This window comes from Dreissena polymorpha, chromosome 4 (genome assembly GCF_020536995.1).
Source record: "Dreissena polymorpha isolate Duluth1 chromosome 4, UMN_Dpol_1.0, whole genome shotgun sequence".
Taxonomy (NCBI): Eukaryota; Metazoa; Mollusca; class Bivalvia; order Myida; family Dreissenidae; genus Dreissena; species Dreissena polymorpha.
In genome coordinates this window covers 25,860,832-25,876,464 of record NC_068358.1, presented here as the reverse complement: position 1 = coordinate 25,876,464, position 15,633 = coordinate 25,860,832, and the positions used below count along the sequence as shown (strand labels likewise).

The 15,633-nt window shown below is 32.0% G+C and overlaps 1 protein-coding gene across 2 annotated transcripts; it reads right to left on the bottom strand.

Moving 5' to 3' along the window:
• Positions 1-4,241: 4,241 nt before the first annotated feature.
• LOC127878045 (thrombospondin-2-like) lies at positions 4,242-14,128 on the bottom strand. 2 transcript variants are annotated; one of them, XM_052424450.1, is made up of 10 exons: positions 14,069-14,128; positions 13,674-13,721; positions 13,317-13,396; positions 12,856-12,927; positions 12,355-12,502; positions 10,113-10,235; positions 9,710-9,880; positions 6,847-7,020; positions 6,040-6,207; positions 4,242-4,831 (listed from the first exon to the last, which is right to left on the bottom strand). In XM_052424450.1, exons 1-10 carry the CDS (start codon positions 14,076-14,078, stop codon positions 4,425-4,427), a joined length of 1,401 nt encoding a protein of 466 aa, XP_052280410.1. In that variant the 5' UTR covers positions 14,079-14,128; the 3' UTR covers positions 4,242-4,424. The 2 variants fall into 2 exon arrangements, with proteins under 2 accessions (XP_052280410.1, XP_052280411.1); XM_052424451.1 differs by having other exon boundaries at positions 6,847-7,017.
• Positions 14,129-15,633: the final 1,505 nt, after the last annotated feature.

The window sequence follows — 15,633 nt, the reverse complement described above, 5'->3', positions numbered from 1 at the left end:
CCGGTGACCTAGTTTTAATCACTAAGACCATATTTAAACATGGCCTTATATTATCGAGATTAATATTCTGACCATTTTTTCAAGATTGAACCACCATTTATTTATTTAAGAGTTGATACAGTGACCTTGTTTTTGATCTCAATGGACCCAGAATTAGCCTAGATGATGTCAAGATCAACATTCCAACAAACTGTCATCAAGATTGCATCATTAAAGCGGCTCATAGAATCGTTCCAAAGTTTTTGAGGCGGATTTGTTAAGCAATATATCGGCTTATAGATATTTGAAAACCGGTATTGCATTTAAGTTTTGTATCGTATTCTTGTTATATTTTCAAAATGTCTAAAAAAAATTGCTGAACTTTGGAAAATGCCTCTTGGAAGGTCCTCTACTAAACATGTACATATGAGTTCGCGTCACTGCCCAAAGTGGCCGTCGTACCTAAAAATAAAAATATGTCTGAACACAAATTTTAGCTCCCAGACAATGTCACTAGGTTAAATCTTAGAAAAACCTTGTAACCACTGTAAACACTTCTATATGACTCAATCTTGATGAAACATACTTGGAATTATGTTGTGTAGTCGTTTTCATTGCACGCATATATTAAATCTCGTGTTGTATGTTTCTAATTTAGAAATTAAAATAAAATCAGAGCTATGATTGAAATAAGATGAAAACTCATTTGTTTCTTTCGGTTCTCGTGTCAAGATGCATTCCAGCACAGTATGATTTGAAATATAAAAAATTTCATTTGAAAACCAACTTAAACATCCATCAATGACTTTATATATGTATTGGTAATGCCTCGTGTTAAGTTAATTATTGAATTTTTATTTCCGAGTATTTTTCGCTTACTAAAATAACTTAACCAATTATTAAAAAAAAGTCACTAGTCACTTCAATATACACGGTGCACCAGAGAACTGCTCGTGAACAACGAATGGCAAAAATCAATTGTTAACAGGAAGATTAAGTCCTCGGGACAAAATATAAGATCTTCTCAACACACAATTCGTCCACAACTAGAACCATTGACAATTAACAATTGCACGTCATGAATATTATGAAAGATTCCGGAACTGGTGATACTGCAAAGGATTGGCGACTTTTCAGAGGCTTGAGTACACGGAAATAAGTATTATAATCTATTATAGCAATTTACTGAAAATGTGTACCAATAAATCTTTATTAAAAACCGATTGCTAATAGAAAATTATACTAATAACAACACAAACTAAATGAAAAAGTAATGCTATGTTCGATTTCAAATTTTATGGTTGATGCTCCTCATAAGTGACTAATAATGCACTAAACAATACACGGTTATCTAAAAACACTATTAAACGATTTTCTTCTTAGTTCTTGATGTTATACTTACTTTAATGTGATTGAATTGATTATACTTATTTTGGTGTGTTTCGTCGCTATGTTCTTAAGACCAACTCAACAACGTAGTTTAAAAAGCATTGTATACTTATCTAACTATGTACATTTCTTATAAAATACTTTGTTTAGCATTTGTTCATTTAAACAATAATCGAAAATTATATTATCGACATTTTTAATTCAGACCGCATGAGTTGATAAATGTTTAAAGTGAGCACATATGCAGTGTCTTCTTACTATATGTCAAACATGCATTGTGTGAAACTGTTTGTTCTGACTTTAATAGTCGTTAACATGTGTTTTGATGAATTGCGATTGAATAAAATGTTAATACAAGTTAACTATCTGCATTTTCTTTGTTACAGTTATCAAATAAAAGTAAAACACATCAAAACATACGCTCTTACAATTATGTAAATAAAGCAACACGACGTTATGCAAACACAACGATTTATTAAAATCCTTAATCGTAGCTTTCGTTACTGTTGATTAAATGTTTTATAGAAAATATAGTTTCAAGATTTGTATTAATCAAATGACAGCCTACACGTTTGTAAGGAGTGCTTTAAGCATGTATACATGATTTGGCATGAAAAGATAAGAAGTCAAATCAATTCTTTGAGATTGCGTTTTTATAAATAAACGTATATTAGTATTGCGTTTTCACCGTCCCATTGACGGGTTTCGTTTACTTCATTTAGAAAAGTATTGAACATTTATGATCTGCTTAGAATAAATGTACTTTTCAAAGCATTTACAATTACTAGATGACGAATTTGATTTTGTTTCAGTTAGGTATTTGTCATCGCTTTGTGTAATAATTTATACGAAATTGTCACTTGAGATTGAACCATTTAAAAATTTCACCAGGAAGCCGGAATAATTCTTTTTCAAGGAGCTCTTGGCAATCTCTTCCATTTTACAAGAATGTTAAAATGACAGGAAGATTATGGCCACAGCATTTATCTGAGTATATCCTCATGTCTCAAGAGGCAACTTGTGATCACAGCAAACCTTAATACAATAGACACTGCTCATACAATTTGGAGTACTTCTGAGGGATCGGATGTTTAAATGAGTTGTGTACTAAAGGGGAAGTAAATAAAAAATCTATAATCAAGAAGTGCATTTTGACACGAAACTCGGTTTCAAATAAGACAGCTTTGTTTGTATCTTATTTGAAACAAGACGACATTATTATCATGAAGGGCAAATGGATTGGATTATTTCTGATAAGTTCGACATAGGCGTGGTTATAAACAAAGCGGTATGAATATCGCAATGTCTAAATAGTAGAAACCAACTATATCGAATACATTGAAACAAATCACTGATTCAAAATAAATATTACTCTCTTGATAAGCTCTCATGCCTATTAGATGTAATACTTTTACGATTTACTTGTAAAATGAACACTATCTAGTTTTTGCACGATATCAAGCGATATAATCACGAAAAAAAAACGCGCGGCTTTTAAAATTATTTAATAAAACACAACAATAACAAATATAAACATGATTGAACGACCTCACAGTCATTAAAAAAATTGGCATCACATTTGTTTACAAAATAAAACCAATAACAAGTGTTTTTGTATAAATAAACTATGTAAACAATGATCGTAACTACATTTTATCCATATAACACACATTATCTTTTCTGCTTACAGTATCCGGAGAATGGATAATTGCAACCTTGAAGATATGTATGACTATACTTTTTATTGATCCACACAGTACAAACCAAATCGCTGTAGCATAAAATAAAGTAAACCATAAAACTAAAAAAGTCTTTCAGAGAATCAAGTTATAATTACATTAAACTATAAACTGCTAAATGTTCATAGCTATTGATGCCAATGTGCAAAAAAATCACGTTCAGAATATTGCATTTATCATGCTTTTCTAAAAAATATTTACGCAGTTCAACAATGATTCTTTTTATTCGCATATAATATTATCTCGATGTGTGAGTCTTAATTGAATCGTGTATAGTAATTATTATGATGTGTTTTCGGTCCCGTAACATTGCGGTGTGATGCAAGTACAGTCAGTCGGATGGTCATATATGAAAATGCCCATTACGTTGAACAAATAAAGTATCGGGGCCAAAAAGAAGGGGTTTAAATAGAAATGTAACCAACATTCTCATCTAAAAAAGCTCGGTCCTACGGTTTAATATTTGGACTTCTACAAAGCGTAAAGAAATAAAGACCTGTGGTACAAACTGGATCCGCGCCAGGGATTACAATGTTAAAATTGCACTGTAAATGGAAACCTGTCTTGCCTAAACCCTGAAAGCCCTTTAACGTTCGGGTTGTAATATCATATAAAGGTTTTCTTCAAAACATGCTAATTGAATATAAAATAGATTCTTGAGGCGGTTCAACCATGCATTGTTTAAGCTTTTATCTATTTTACTATCTTAATAGCGAGCCAGTCTGTTGGGTTTAATAACCTCATTGATTTCCAAGGTTACATATACAAGCATGGTATTCTAAAATTGTTTCGGAATATGACAATTAGTAGGTAGCGCCTGAATACAAAGTTAGTAAGGATGTTATTTTTTATGAAGTATTCGAACTCTACTTACTATGGCACAAGGATTTGCGTTCAGGCAAGAATATTAAACGTCCTCATAATTTGTATACCTCATTACAAATACTAATGAATTATTATCAACAAAAAAATAATAATTAGGATATATATATATATATATATAGCATATGTTACTCTATTTAATTCGGAATAATATATACTTGCCTCATATAACCACTTTGAGAATGAGTTACAGTTTTATAAAACAAAATATTGTTTTACTGAACATTTTACAAAAACAATTTAATGGCCTTAACGCTCAATAAAATACGCGAAATGTGACATTTAACCATGTCATCAGATACCACAACATACATTAACCAAGCAGCGTACTATTTTGACTGAATAAATACAAAACATCAAAGAAATATTAAAAGGAAACTGTTTATTTTATTGATATTGTTAATGAATAAACCGCATCCTTATGCGAAACTCAAATCAGTCGTACAAAAAGAGTCCAGAAAAGGTTGATGTGCGTACTACACCTTGTAGGGATTCCCCAGTATCGAGTGGATCCACTGCAACCCATATACGTTGCATCTTGTTAAGACGAACAATTACAACATTTGTACCCGTTGCATGTTGATCATTTGCCGGGAAGTAAACAATTGTTGAAAGTATCTGACCGTCCGCAACAATGTTAAACCATTGCCGATGACTATTTAGTGATTCTAAGGACGCCGTGAGCATATAGACCCCGGATACTGGAACTGTGAATATTCCTGTGCTATGGTTGTAAGCATTTCCGTCGTTTATAACAACGACTTCAAATTTGATTGTTTGGTTTGAACTCATTTTGTACACCGACTGTTGCAAATATACTGAGAACGCCACATTCTGCCTTTCTGAAACAGTAACAACTATAAGAAATTGCATGTTAACCAATTATTTGTTGAGTAAATATGTTATATTAAAGGACTATGGTGTTATACAATGTTTATCGCATAGGTTGAATGTGTGATTTTGTATTCATCGCGATGTAAGACAATAAACGAATGAAGTGCAACTCACGATACACCTCCGAAGAGTACTATTGTTGTAATTATTTGCTTAATGTCGATTTCAGCAAATCAAATATACTCTTGAAAGATTCTTTGAAAACGGATCAGTTTAACATAAAGTAATGAATCACATAAATAAACGAACCACATGATGTAAAAAGACGCGCATGAAGACTTTGTAAGATGTTCGCAATTCTGTAAGTGTAATATTGTGTGTGTTTGTTTAAAAATTAAACAAGTTTTTCCAATGTCGTAAAGAACGTTACGTATATGGATACAACACACTAGTCCACTTTCCCATCTGTTGAAGTGAGATACGGATTTCCTATGAATTAGCTTGCATGATATAGTGCAAAACCCCATGTTTTCAGTAAGATGTAAAGGTATACACTAATTACAAAATATTTTGGTTTTGATTTTCGATATCACAAAGATATACGAGGATAGAAAATAGCATCACCTATTTTAACATCAAATTAGTTGCATATGTCTGTGTAACCGGTTGGCGTCTGGTAAAACACATTTACCCCATAGGCTAGTCCTCGGTCATGTGAAATGTAAACTATTAGCTGATCCAGTTTAATTTTCAAAACCTATCGATCAAAGTCATAATTACTTACGCGACACACTTCAAATAACGTAAACCAAGTTATATAATTATGGTGACGCTATTTCATAAGTGAGTTTAACACACTGTGTGTCATTTAAATATTTAAGTATGTTGGCACAAAAGGAGAGTTTGATCTCAGGGCGATGAGCGGACTAGCAGAGCATATTTCTTAAATTGTTTAAAACACATCTCTATGTCTGATCCGTATGTTTTAAAATGCTATCATATTATATAATATTTTATAAAGAAAATCATTTACATGTAGTACTATTTCATCAATAACGGTAATGTGCGTCAATTTGTATTAAAATAAAATTTGCTTCTTGGCTAACTTCCTTGAAAAGCGTATTTGAACATCTATAGTTTTTTTCTATACATGCCATCATTGACTGATATAGATAGATCTTATATAGCGATTAAACATAACCTAAATAATACCAACCTAAACATGGTTTGTTATAACACAGGTCAGTGACTTGAGGTTGTCCGTCGCAATAACGACCAATGAAGGATGGCGCTGGATTGTTGCACGCTCTATTTTTTGTTCGCAGCCCGTCTCCACAGGTGACTGAACAAGAACTCCATTGTTCCCATGGGGACCATCCTCCGTCTAAGTAAACACAAAAGATACAATGCCGATGTGTATTGTTATGTCCCTTTCTTTATTTACCTATTGCTATATGCACTTATTTATTCAATAACTTTATAGTACAGATAGCTGCCCGTTTCCTGCACGTATCAGTTTGGTTATCTATCAATCTCATTCACTGTATTATTCAAATCTTTGAATACTTCAAGAGTGTTTGTCTTGATCTACATTGATCGATATGTACAATACATAAATAATGCAGCTGCATAAAACATCTCTTTATTATTAAATTATTAATAATATGTTTCCCTTGCTATTGATGACAAATGCAGATATATCCTCGGGCCACGCTAACCCGAGTCACCATCGAATCTGGCGATTCGTAGGTATGCGACGCGTCATCAGAAGTTTGTAAAGGTATACAATACTTATGACTTTAAAGTATTTTTAAGAAGCATGTTTATGACGCCTTACACGACATGTTCATATCATTCAAACGTTGCTTAAAGACGTATTGCTTGACGCTTTGCTTATGTTAAGAAGTATATTTGTATTTAACAACTCCTTAAATTTTATTACACAATACTTAAGTTTATTATTTCATTTCATATATTGATAAAATAATTGTAATACTATATGAACTGAACAAAGTGTAAGTACTTGCGAAAGCCGATTCATAGCATATCCTATCATCCCTGGAGTCCCCAAAACAGTGGTCTCCACCTAGAGCCGGGTATGGGGTGTCACAGCCCCTGTCACGTCTCTGCAGGCCAATATCGCAAGTGACTGAACACGATCCCCATGATGACCATTCACTCCAACTACCGTGAACTGCTTTGGAAATTCAAGGAAAGTTTTAATGATTGTTTTACCGTGCTTTTGTATTTATTATCCTTATTTGTTAAGGCAACGTTTAGATGTCTGAAGACTTTTATAATTATTGTTTTTTCCTGATAATGGTTATATATAGAGAATTTATGGTTAGTGACTTTTGATATCATGTGATATCAGACGAGTCTGATATGGCGTAGGATAAGGCGAGGCTTGCCTAGCCTTTTCACACTCCATATCGGACGAGTCTGATATCACATGATATCAAAAGTCACCAACCATATATTCTATTTAGTATGCCACATTTAAAGTAAATATGAACATGTTAACAACAAAAAAAAACACAAAAACAAACAACCGCTAAATTTCATTGATGAACTGTAGTAAAACATGAAAATTAGTAGCAGCCTGATTACATCCGCTAGCCTCTATGCATATTTACTCATACAGAAATAGTTCGAAAGTAAGCAACAAACAATACAATTTAAACGCACATAATTTAACAAAATAAAAAAATTGAAGTGAAATGTCGATACTTAAAATAACAATTTCTGCACTAAAAACACAATACCATTTTTTTTATACTAACACATTCGACATTTACATGTACTTCCAAGTACACAGTAACCGTTATTTTCAAAGCGAATGTGTAGTGTGAAATATTCAAACAATATAGACAATAACCAAATGGAACGGGATTTTAATGTAGTGCGATCATTGAAAGTGATAAGAGTGATTTATTTTCCAACGTGTCAATCTCCGTAGCATAGATCTACGTTTAGTTGTGAGCTTTTAACGGTTGCCCCGAAAAACAGGCCTTCGCGTGCGATGTCGAAGTGGGTGTGGAACGCGACTTCTTGTGGATTTCGAGTTGCTGGAACTTTCATAGGAAGCTGCTTTTGTGAAATATTCAGCGATTTTGCAAGCTGTGTGTTTGGAGTCGGAGATATATATTGCTGCGATTAATGATGTTTTGTACGTTCCTCTGACCAATGATCTGGATGATATCAGTGGGAGAGCATCCTGAATCCACATAGTCTGCACAATATGTTTCCTGGTCGAGTGGTTGGTAAGTTTCATCGTTATACAGGCACACTATAGTTCTTCTTGAATGCTCTGAACTTTTATAAGTACATTCGTACATGGTAAATAGCTGGGAGTTGGATTATTGCAACTTATGCACACTACACATGGTTTCATTATCTGTGCTATAATAATTTTGACGCTGTTTTTCTTTGAGTTATAACGCACCACAAAACGTGAATTGACACGTAAAATAAAAAAAAATCCCGAACCACCCCTAGGAGCACCGGGGCGCCTGACAAAAATCCTGTGGAAAGCACTGGTGCTAATCTTTACACCCATTTTCATGCTGATGAACCAACGGCCAGTGCCACTAGTCCTACTGTCATTGGTCTGTGTGCTTGTTGAAAGTAGAATGGGTTGTTTAGATTCGATAAGCCATGGAGCTATTTTTTGGATATAGTTTCTGGCATTGGGCTTTTTTCATCTTTGTGCAGCAACCTCTGCCCTATTATTTTGTGAACAAATGAGTTGCACACTGTCCAAATTGTAAAAAAACTGATTCGCACACTGTTCACAGTTGTGAAAAATGGGTGGTGACTATTCAACATTGTGAAAAAATGAGTCGCACATTGTTAAAAATTCTGGAAATATCAGTTGCAAACTAATAAAATTGTGAAAAATGAGTCGATTTTTATTTTATAAGTAGTTGTGCAATGAGTGTTTAATGATGATTTTATAAAGGTTTCTTTTTTTCATTTTGAGGTTAACAAGACTACCAGACTACCAGTGTGAACAAACATTTTCAAAGATGTGGAAACAAAAGCAGTTTTATGTAAAATTTTGATTCGGACAATTAAAAATTGAATATTTCATGTATTATTAGATATGGCAGGTATTGATTAAGAAAGCAACTTAATTATTTAAAAAAATCTTTAAAATTGAATTATTCATGTATTTATATAATATAAGTTATGGCAGGTATTGACTAAGAAATCATCAGTATTATTTTGAATTTTTCTTTGTCGACATAAATGTATTGTATATGATATAACCTTTTTTGAAATGCTATTTAAAGAGTGACACAAAACAGGAAAGCATTTGCATCTTTAAAGTATAAGTTGTCCTAAATTCTTCTTTTGATCAAATCTGTCATGTATACTTTTTTATTAAAACGTATTAAGTTTTTTTTGGTTAAGTTTAAGGTTTCTTATTTTAAGTTATAATGCTGTATAATGTGTGTTCTTTTTAAGTGAAACAAGTGAGGCCCACATTTGTATTTGTTTTATTTTTCCCATAGATGAATGCTAATTTCTTTCATGTTTTCCATTTTTTATAAACTAGTTATATGATATAAGTTTTAATTAATACTTACTATTTATTAATTTTCTAAATACACTAAATACACAGTTTGTTTACATTTTAATGAGGTTAGCGACATTCCAAGCCTACAAAAAAGTAGTTCTCAGATCGTGTTCTCAGTAAATACACAGTAGTGGCATAATCAAGTTAAATTATTCCTTTAGATATACTATTCCGTACACCAACTGATCTTGTAATCGATAGTTAATGCATGAATTGTGACCACTGATAAAAGCTTTATGCTTGTGTCAGCTCGATTTGTTAAGCATATAGTGCAAATGCGTTATCGTTCCAAATAAACACGTACTTGGACAAACTGCCATAGAACACGTTTCGCTTGTAACACTACTTCCTATACAATCTTGACCTCCGTTTTGTGGCGCTGGGTTGGTACATGCTCGATCACGTGACCGAGTTCCATTTCCACACGTGACGTCACAGACGGTCCAGGATAACCATGTATTCCAGTTTCCGTCCACTGAAGTATTAATATGAATTTCTTTCTTGCCTGTGCCTTCCATGTACTAGTAAAAAAACTACGTGTTTTCCTTAAAATACATTCTTAAAAATTGTATTACAATCAAGCCGGTATTTTAAATATCAATAAACCATATTTATTTAAAGATATGTGAGAGTTTAAGTTGTTAACTATAAATTACTTAAGAAAAATCAAATATAAACATAAACATAACTTCACACATTCCACGCACCAATATTGCAAAGGTTGCAGAATTTTGGACAAACCATCTTTGCTTTATGAATATCTTCACACACATTGAAAATTGAGCTGATTCTTGCACAGTCGATGCTTGGGTCGTCTTCACAGACAGAAGCTGCAATAAACATAGCAAGACAAACACATACAGTTCAAACATCATGCTTAACTTCATGAGCTTTGATATTCGTATACAGATTGAGCATCATTATGTTTCTTAAGTTTGTTGTATGACATTTGTTTCGTAAGATATTACAGACATACATGCACGAATATATTATACAAGGTATTTTAAGATCCGGTATTAGATCTGTACATAAACTAAATTATTCTTTCCGTAAGATATTACAAATATACATGCAAGCATGTTATTTACAGAGTATTTTAAGTACAACAATAGGAGTACAGACACTCAAACAGCATACATAAAGTTATATAGCATACATTCATATACAATGTATATGTTCTTATATTTCAAGAACTATACCAACTAATTTGCTCATACATATTATACGGTTTTAGATGTAAGTATGTGTATATTTGTCTGTAATGTATTGCACATTTGAAAGGTAACTTAAGTGCTTAATTGCATTGTGTAAAATGCATTTATACTGCAGACTTTACAAAGTACTTTGTGATTTAAATATATATATATACAGTATCTATATTATGTGTTGTGTACGATAAGTCTTACTATGGGAGATGTTTTTATAAGGAACCAGTCTCTTAATTCATCATCTGTTTTAATTGTTGTTTTGTATATTTTAAAATTGTGTTTTTTATGATTTTTACAAGTCCAAAAGTTGAAGGGATTCTGTTTTTCTTCTGGGAATGAACAATATACCGTTTAATTTCTAGACACACAGTGATTAAAAAATTCATGTTTGGGGTCGTTATTCCAAGTATTAATTCCTGCCATTTAATATAAATAGTTAAGCTTGGTATTCTTCTATTAATAGTCTCAACAACAAATTTAACAATTTATTGGAAATATGTACAATACCAAATCAAGTGCTTACTATTTTCTACTTCATTATTACAAAATGTACATAGATTATTGGCAATATTTTTCATTTTGAACTTAAGAGATTTTGTTTCTAAGATTATGTACACCATTCAGCACTGAAACCATCTAATAAATTTATCTTTCGTATGGTTGAAAACGAGTTCATGTACTTTTTTCCAGTCGATATAAAACAATTTGAATTCCATATTGTTTTACAAGCTTGAATGCCATTGGTTTGGATTTATATTTTATAAATTTGTTTTTTTTTCTATCGTGCGCCTTACTATTTTCTTCATGTATGTTGGTAATTTAGGTCATTGAGTTTTATTGTCAAAATTTGGCATGTTTCAAAATGTTAAATATATTTACTTATAATGTTAATTAATCCTTAGTACAATACGACATTTACTTTTTGTTCCGACATGTTCGTCAAAAGATTCTTTAGAACTTTGGAAATAAAACAATTTATTCCTGTCAGAATATCTCTCCCAAAACGAATACCCCTCTCATATATACGTTTAATACAAGAATGGCTCTTGTCAATTTTAAAATTACCCTTTGTTACAGGAAGCATTTTTAATATACAATACACAGTTTTAAAGAACATCGAGCCAACATTGTTTTTTCAAGTGTAAACATAATTTCTCTGCATACATTTTGCCAGTATTAAACATAGTTTTGATATATATAATCGATTTAACTAGTGTATAACAATTTCCCTCACCTGACAGTAATCTTTAACGCCATGTTATTTTCACGTATTTTTCAAAAGAACAAATAGCTATCATATTAAGCCCACCTTTCTTAATAATTACACTAGCTTTTAATTTGCTTGGTCCTGCCCAAATGAAGTCGTAAAACGTAACACACATATATTTGAAGGCACAAAGTCACAAATATACTACAAAGAGATTCTACATATGTAATGAATAACTAACGGGGTTTGATAATACATAACAATAAAACAATAACAATCAAACACGCGCGTTCATTTAAATAATAGATACGTTATAAAACCGTTATAACGTTATAAAAACATATGTTATGATTTACAATAAGGCAATAAATAACTAGTTCATTTAATTAATTTAATTACATACGATTGAAAATAAAAACTCACAAATCATTTTAGAATTAAAAACAAAATCGTGTAGTATCGCACAAATACGTACATAACAACATGGTTACATGCATAATAACTCAAACAAGCGCTATAAACAAAAATACTTACGTTGCGTGTGGTTACAGATTCCTATGTTGTACAATGAGCTGGAACAGCATTCTCGACAATAATGGTGATCGAAAGAAGATTGCCTCCTAACTAGACCGTCAGGGGATCGACCAACCGGATGAATAGAAGAACTCAGTTTGCTACAATCCTAAACAACATTCAAACACAGAAGTAATCAATAATTGTGTTAATTTTAATAACGGATACACTGCTATTGTAAACATTGACGATTGCGAACACAATTGCTTAACGATTCAATACACATGTATTTATATTAAACACTGCCACTTGCACGTATAAGCGAAACTGTTTAAAGATACATGTTTCATCAAATTATATTGAATCAATTAATATTATAATAACTTTATATATGTGTTGTGTTGTACTGGGTCATTTTGAAAACTTAGCATATATACTTACAACTAAATAGACTTGATAATACAAAGCAACTGTCAAACAAATACAACAAAACTTTAAACATTGAAACGATGTAAACTTTACGTTGTTATCACGACACGACATCGTATACGATTTTTGAGCATTCGCCTGTGTCATGACTTCCATGAAACACGCCTACAAGAAGAAATGCAAATAACAATCAGTAAAAAGGTCGCCGTATGTGCGTAGAAAAATGCAGATAGAACGGCGTTTGTATCTTCATTGCCGTGCAATATGTAGGGGTTAGAAAGATTTTCACAAGTATTTGTATACAACATAACAAGACGCGAACAAGACCCTATTCATTCATGATAAGAAGCACTTATTCATCGAAAGGAAGCACTTTAGAATTTTTCCGACGTTATGGCTCATGTACCAATCAGAATAATTGTGTTTTCTACATAATACGTTATATGCAGTTACACTTGTATCAATTTGCTTTTGATAACTTACGTTTCTTACCAACGAAGTAGTAATTAAGTCAACTAAACATTTAGGCAAATTATCACAGTATTGTTTTATACCTGATTAGCTGCACAGGTAACGGCTTGGTTACACACATTGATATTAGAGGCATTTCGACAGCTGTAACATTCCAAAAGACCTTAAAAAGAACAACAATACATTGTTAGATGCCGTGTTTGTTGTTGGTTACGCATGTAAAACAGTTAAAATTGTATCACAAATTGTGTCAATAATAAAACGATTGAAGATTTATATTTTTATTGGTTACCGTCTATTGTTCATGAGACATACTACATATATAATTTAAACGTTACTTATATATTTCTTATAATTGTTATTACTAAGCCTAAAATTATAATATTAATATATCTATAAAAAAGGTAAACATAATTGACATAAAACGTCCATAGTGATACCAGTGTCTGCTAAAATCTGTGTCGCTGCAAATGTCACAATCCCAATATCTACAAGAGAAATCAGAAAATAAAATAAGTTTCAAATAAACAAAGAAGCATTATCTTCGAATGTTCAATATAACTAACAAATAAATAAAACTATTAGTCTAAATTGTATCGGTTGACAAAGATAACGACCATTTGTCAAAGACATAACTGTATTACTTAAAATCAGTTATTTTATTTTGTGCGAGTGCCTTCACTAAAGAAGCCTGTTTTGTGCTTGAAGTGAATCGAATAAATACTAAGTGTTTGCCATATTATATATGTTCCTACATATATATTTTGAATATAAGCCATATGTAATGGTAAATGCGTTTGCAAAAAAATAAGAATAAACTACATTAACAACTTACACGTTTCCATTTCTGCCTGCTGATTAAACTACATTAACAACTTACACGTTTCCATTCCTGCCCACTGATACTATCTGAAAGTCCTCTTTCTCTAGCCACTGACTTATCAATAAAGTAGTAACGTTTAAAGCCCAATAACCATTCTCCACAACCACAACTGTTTTCGACTGAACACAATTTGTTTATCTCAATTTATTATTTTTTCCCTTCTTACACATTATTAAACTGCTGGCTATATAGGTAAGTTGTCAGAATTTTAAAACTTAATAAATATATTTAAATCAATGTTCGCTTGACCATATGCACTTGAGTATATTCTTATACTTTTACGCAGGATAATTTTGAAATATCCTTACGAGTTTGATTACAAGAAAACTATGATCAAACCAAAGATGAGTCAATCAATCGACCTATTTATCAATCCGCATATCGCTTTAAATATAAGCATGTGTATTTGATGTAATAAACTGTACAAAGTGGCACATGTAGGTACTGACATATTTAACAAAAAGTAACGTTACTCATTTTTTTAATGAGTAACTACAATAATAATTATCAATTTTCAAGCAATAGAATTAATTTAAAAAAATCGTTAAATTGTCTAAAATACTCGCCTTAGTTTGTATCGTTTATAAGGTTTTAAATGCACTTTATATATCGCTCTTCATTGTATAATCAAGTGATAATGTTGATTTAAGAATTTAAGAATTTAAGAACTGGGGTAGATTAGATAACATATACCAGTAGCGGGAATATTACATTAAGCCATATTTTCTTGAATGCAGATTTCGGTCTTTGTCTCAGTCTTCACGAGCAACTATTCATACTATGCAAAGGTACGATTGACCATTGCAACTCGAATGTGACCAATAAATCCGAAAATATATACGGAGACAATGTCATTTTTGTGAAAGAAGTCGAGCGGCATTGCTGTCCTACGTGTTTCGTTGTAAATATTGTTTAGGGATGTATTCGATCAAATGACTACAGTCTATTACCACAGTTGCTTTAACGTAAAACCGTTGTCCGCCATATACAAATGTGTCTAATAGGAAGTCACGATCTTCACCGTTGATTTTATTAGTGAAAATTCAACAATGTGGTAGATTATAATAGCGCGCTTTCGAGGATTGGCCTTTTAACGATGAGTGGCTATTCTTTAAGACCTATTTAGCGAACAATAATTAAAATTGCTGTTATTTATCACGTCGATTAAAAATTATACTAAACAGCAATTGTTACACCGTAATAAATTTGTTTCCGATGCATGTTTAAATCAACTTTAAATAATAAACCTTATGCAGTGAGTTGTATTCAACACATACTGTAAATGTCGAAACGTGCTCATCACCTTGAACACATTATCCTGAATCGTATGCATCTTTAGAAACGCATACTCGCTAGCATCCATGCGACCGTACAAGAACAAAACTGCTTCCTGTGGTAGGACAACAATTTAAGACGATTGTTTGCCGTCCGCGAAATTTTTTAACAAAAAGCCGATACTGTGCCTCTATTTCAGATTTGGTAAAATCATCGTCAGTAAATGAAATGATAGTTATTCA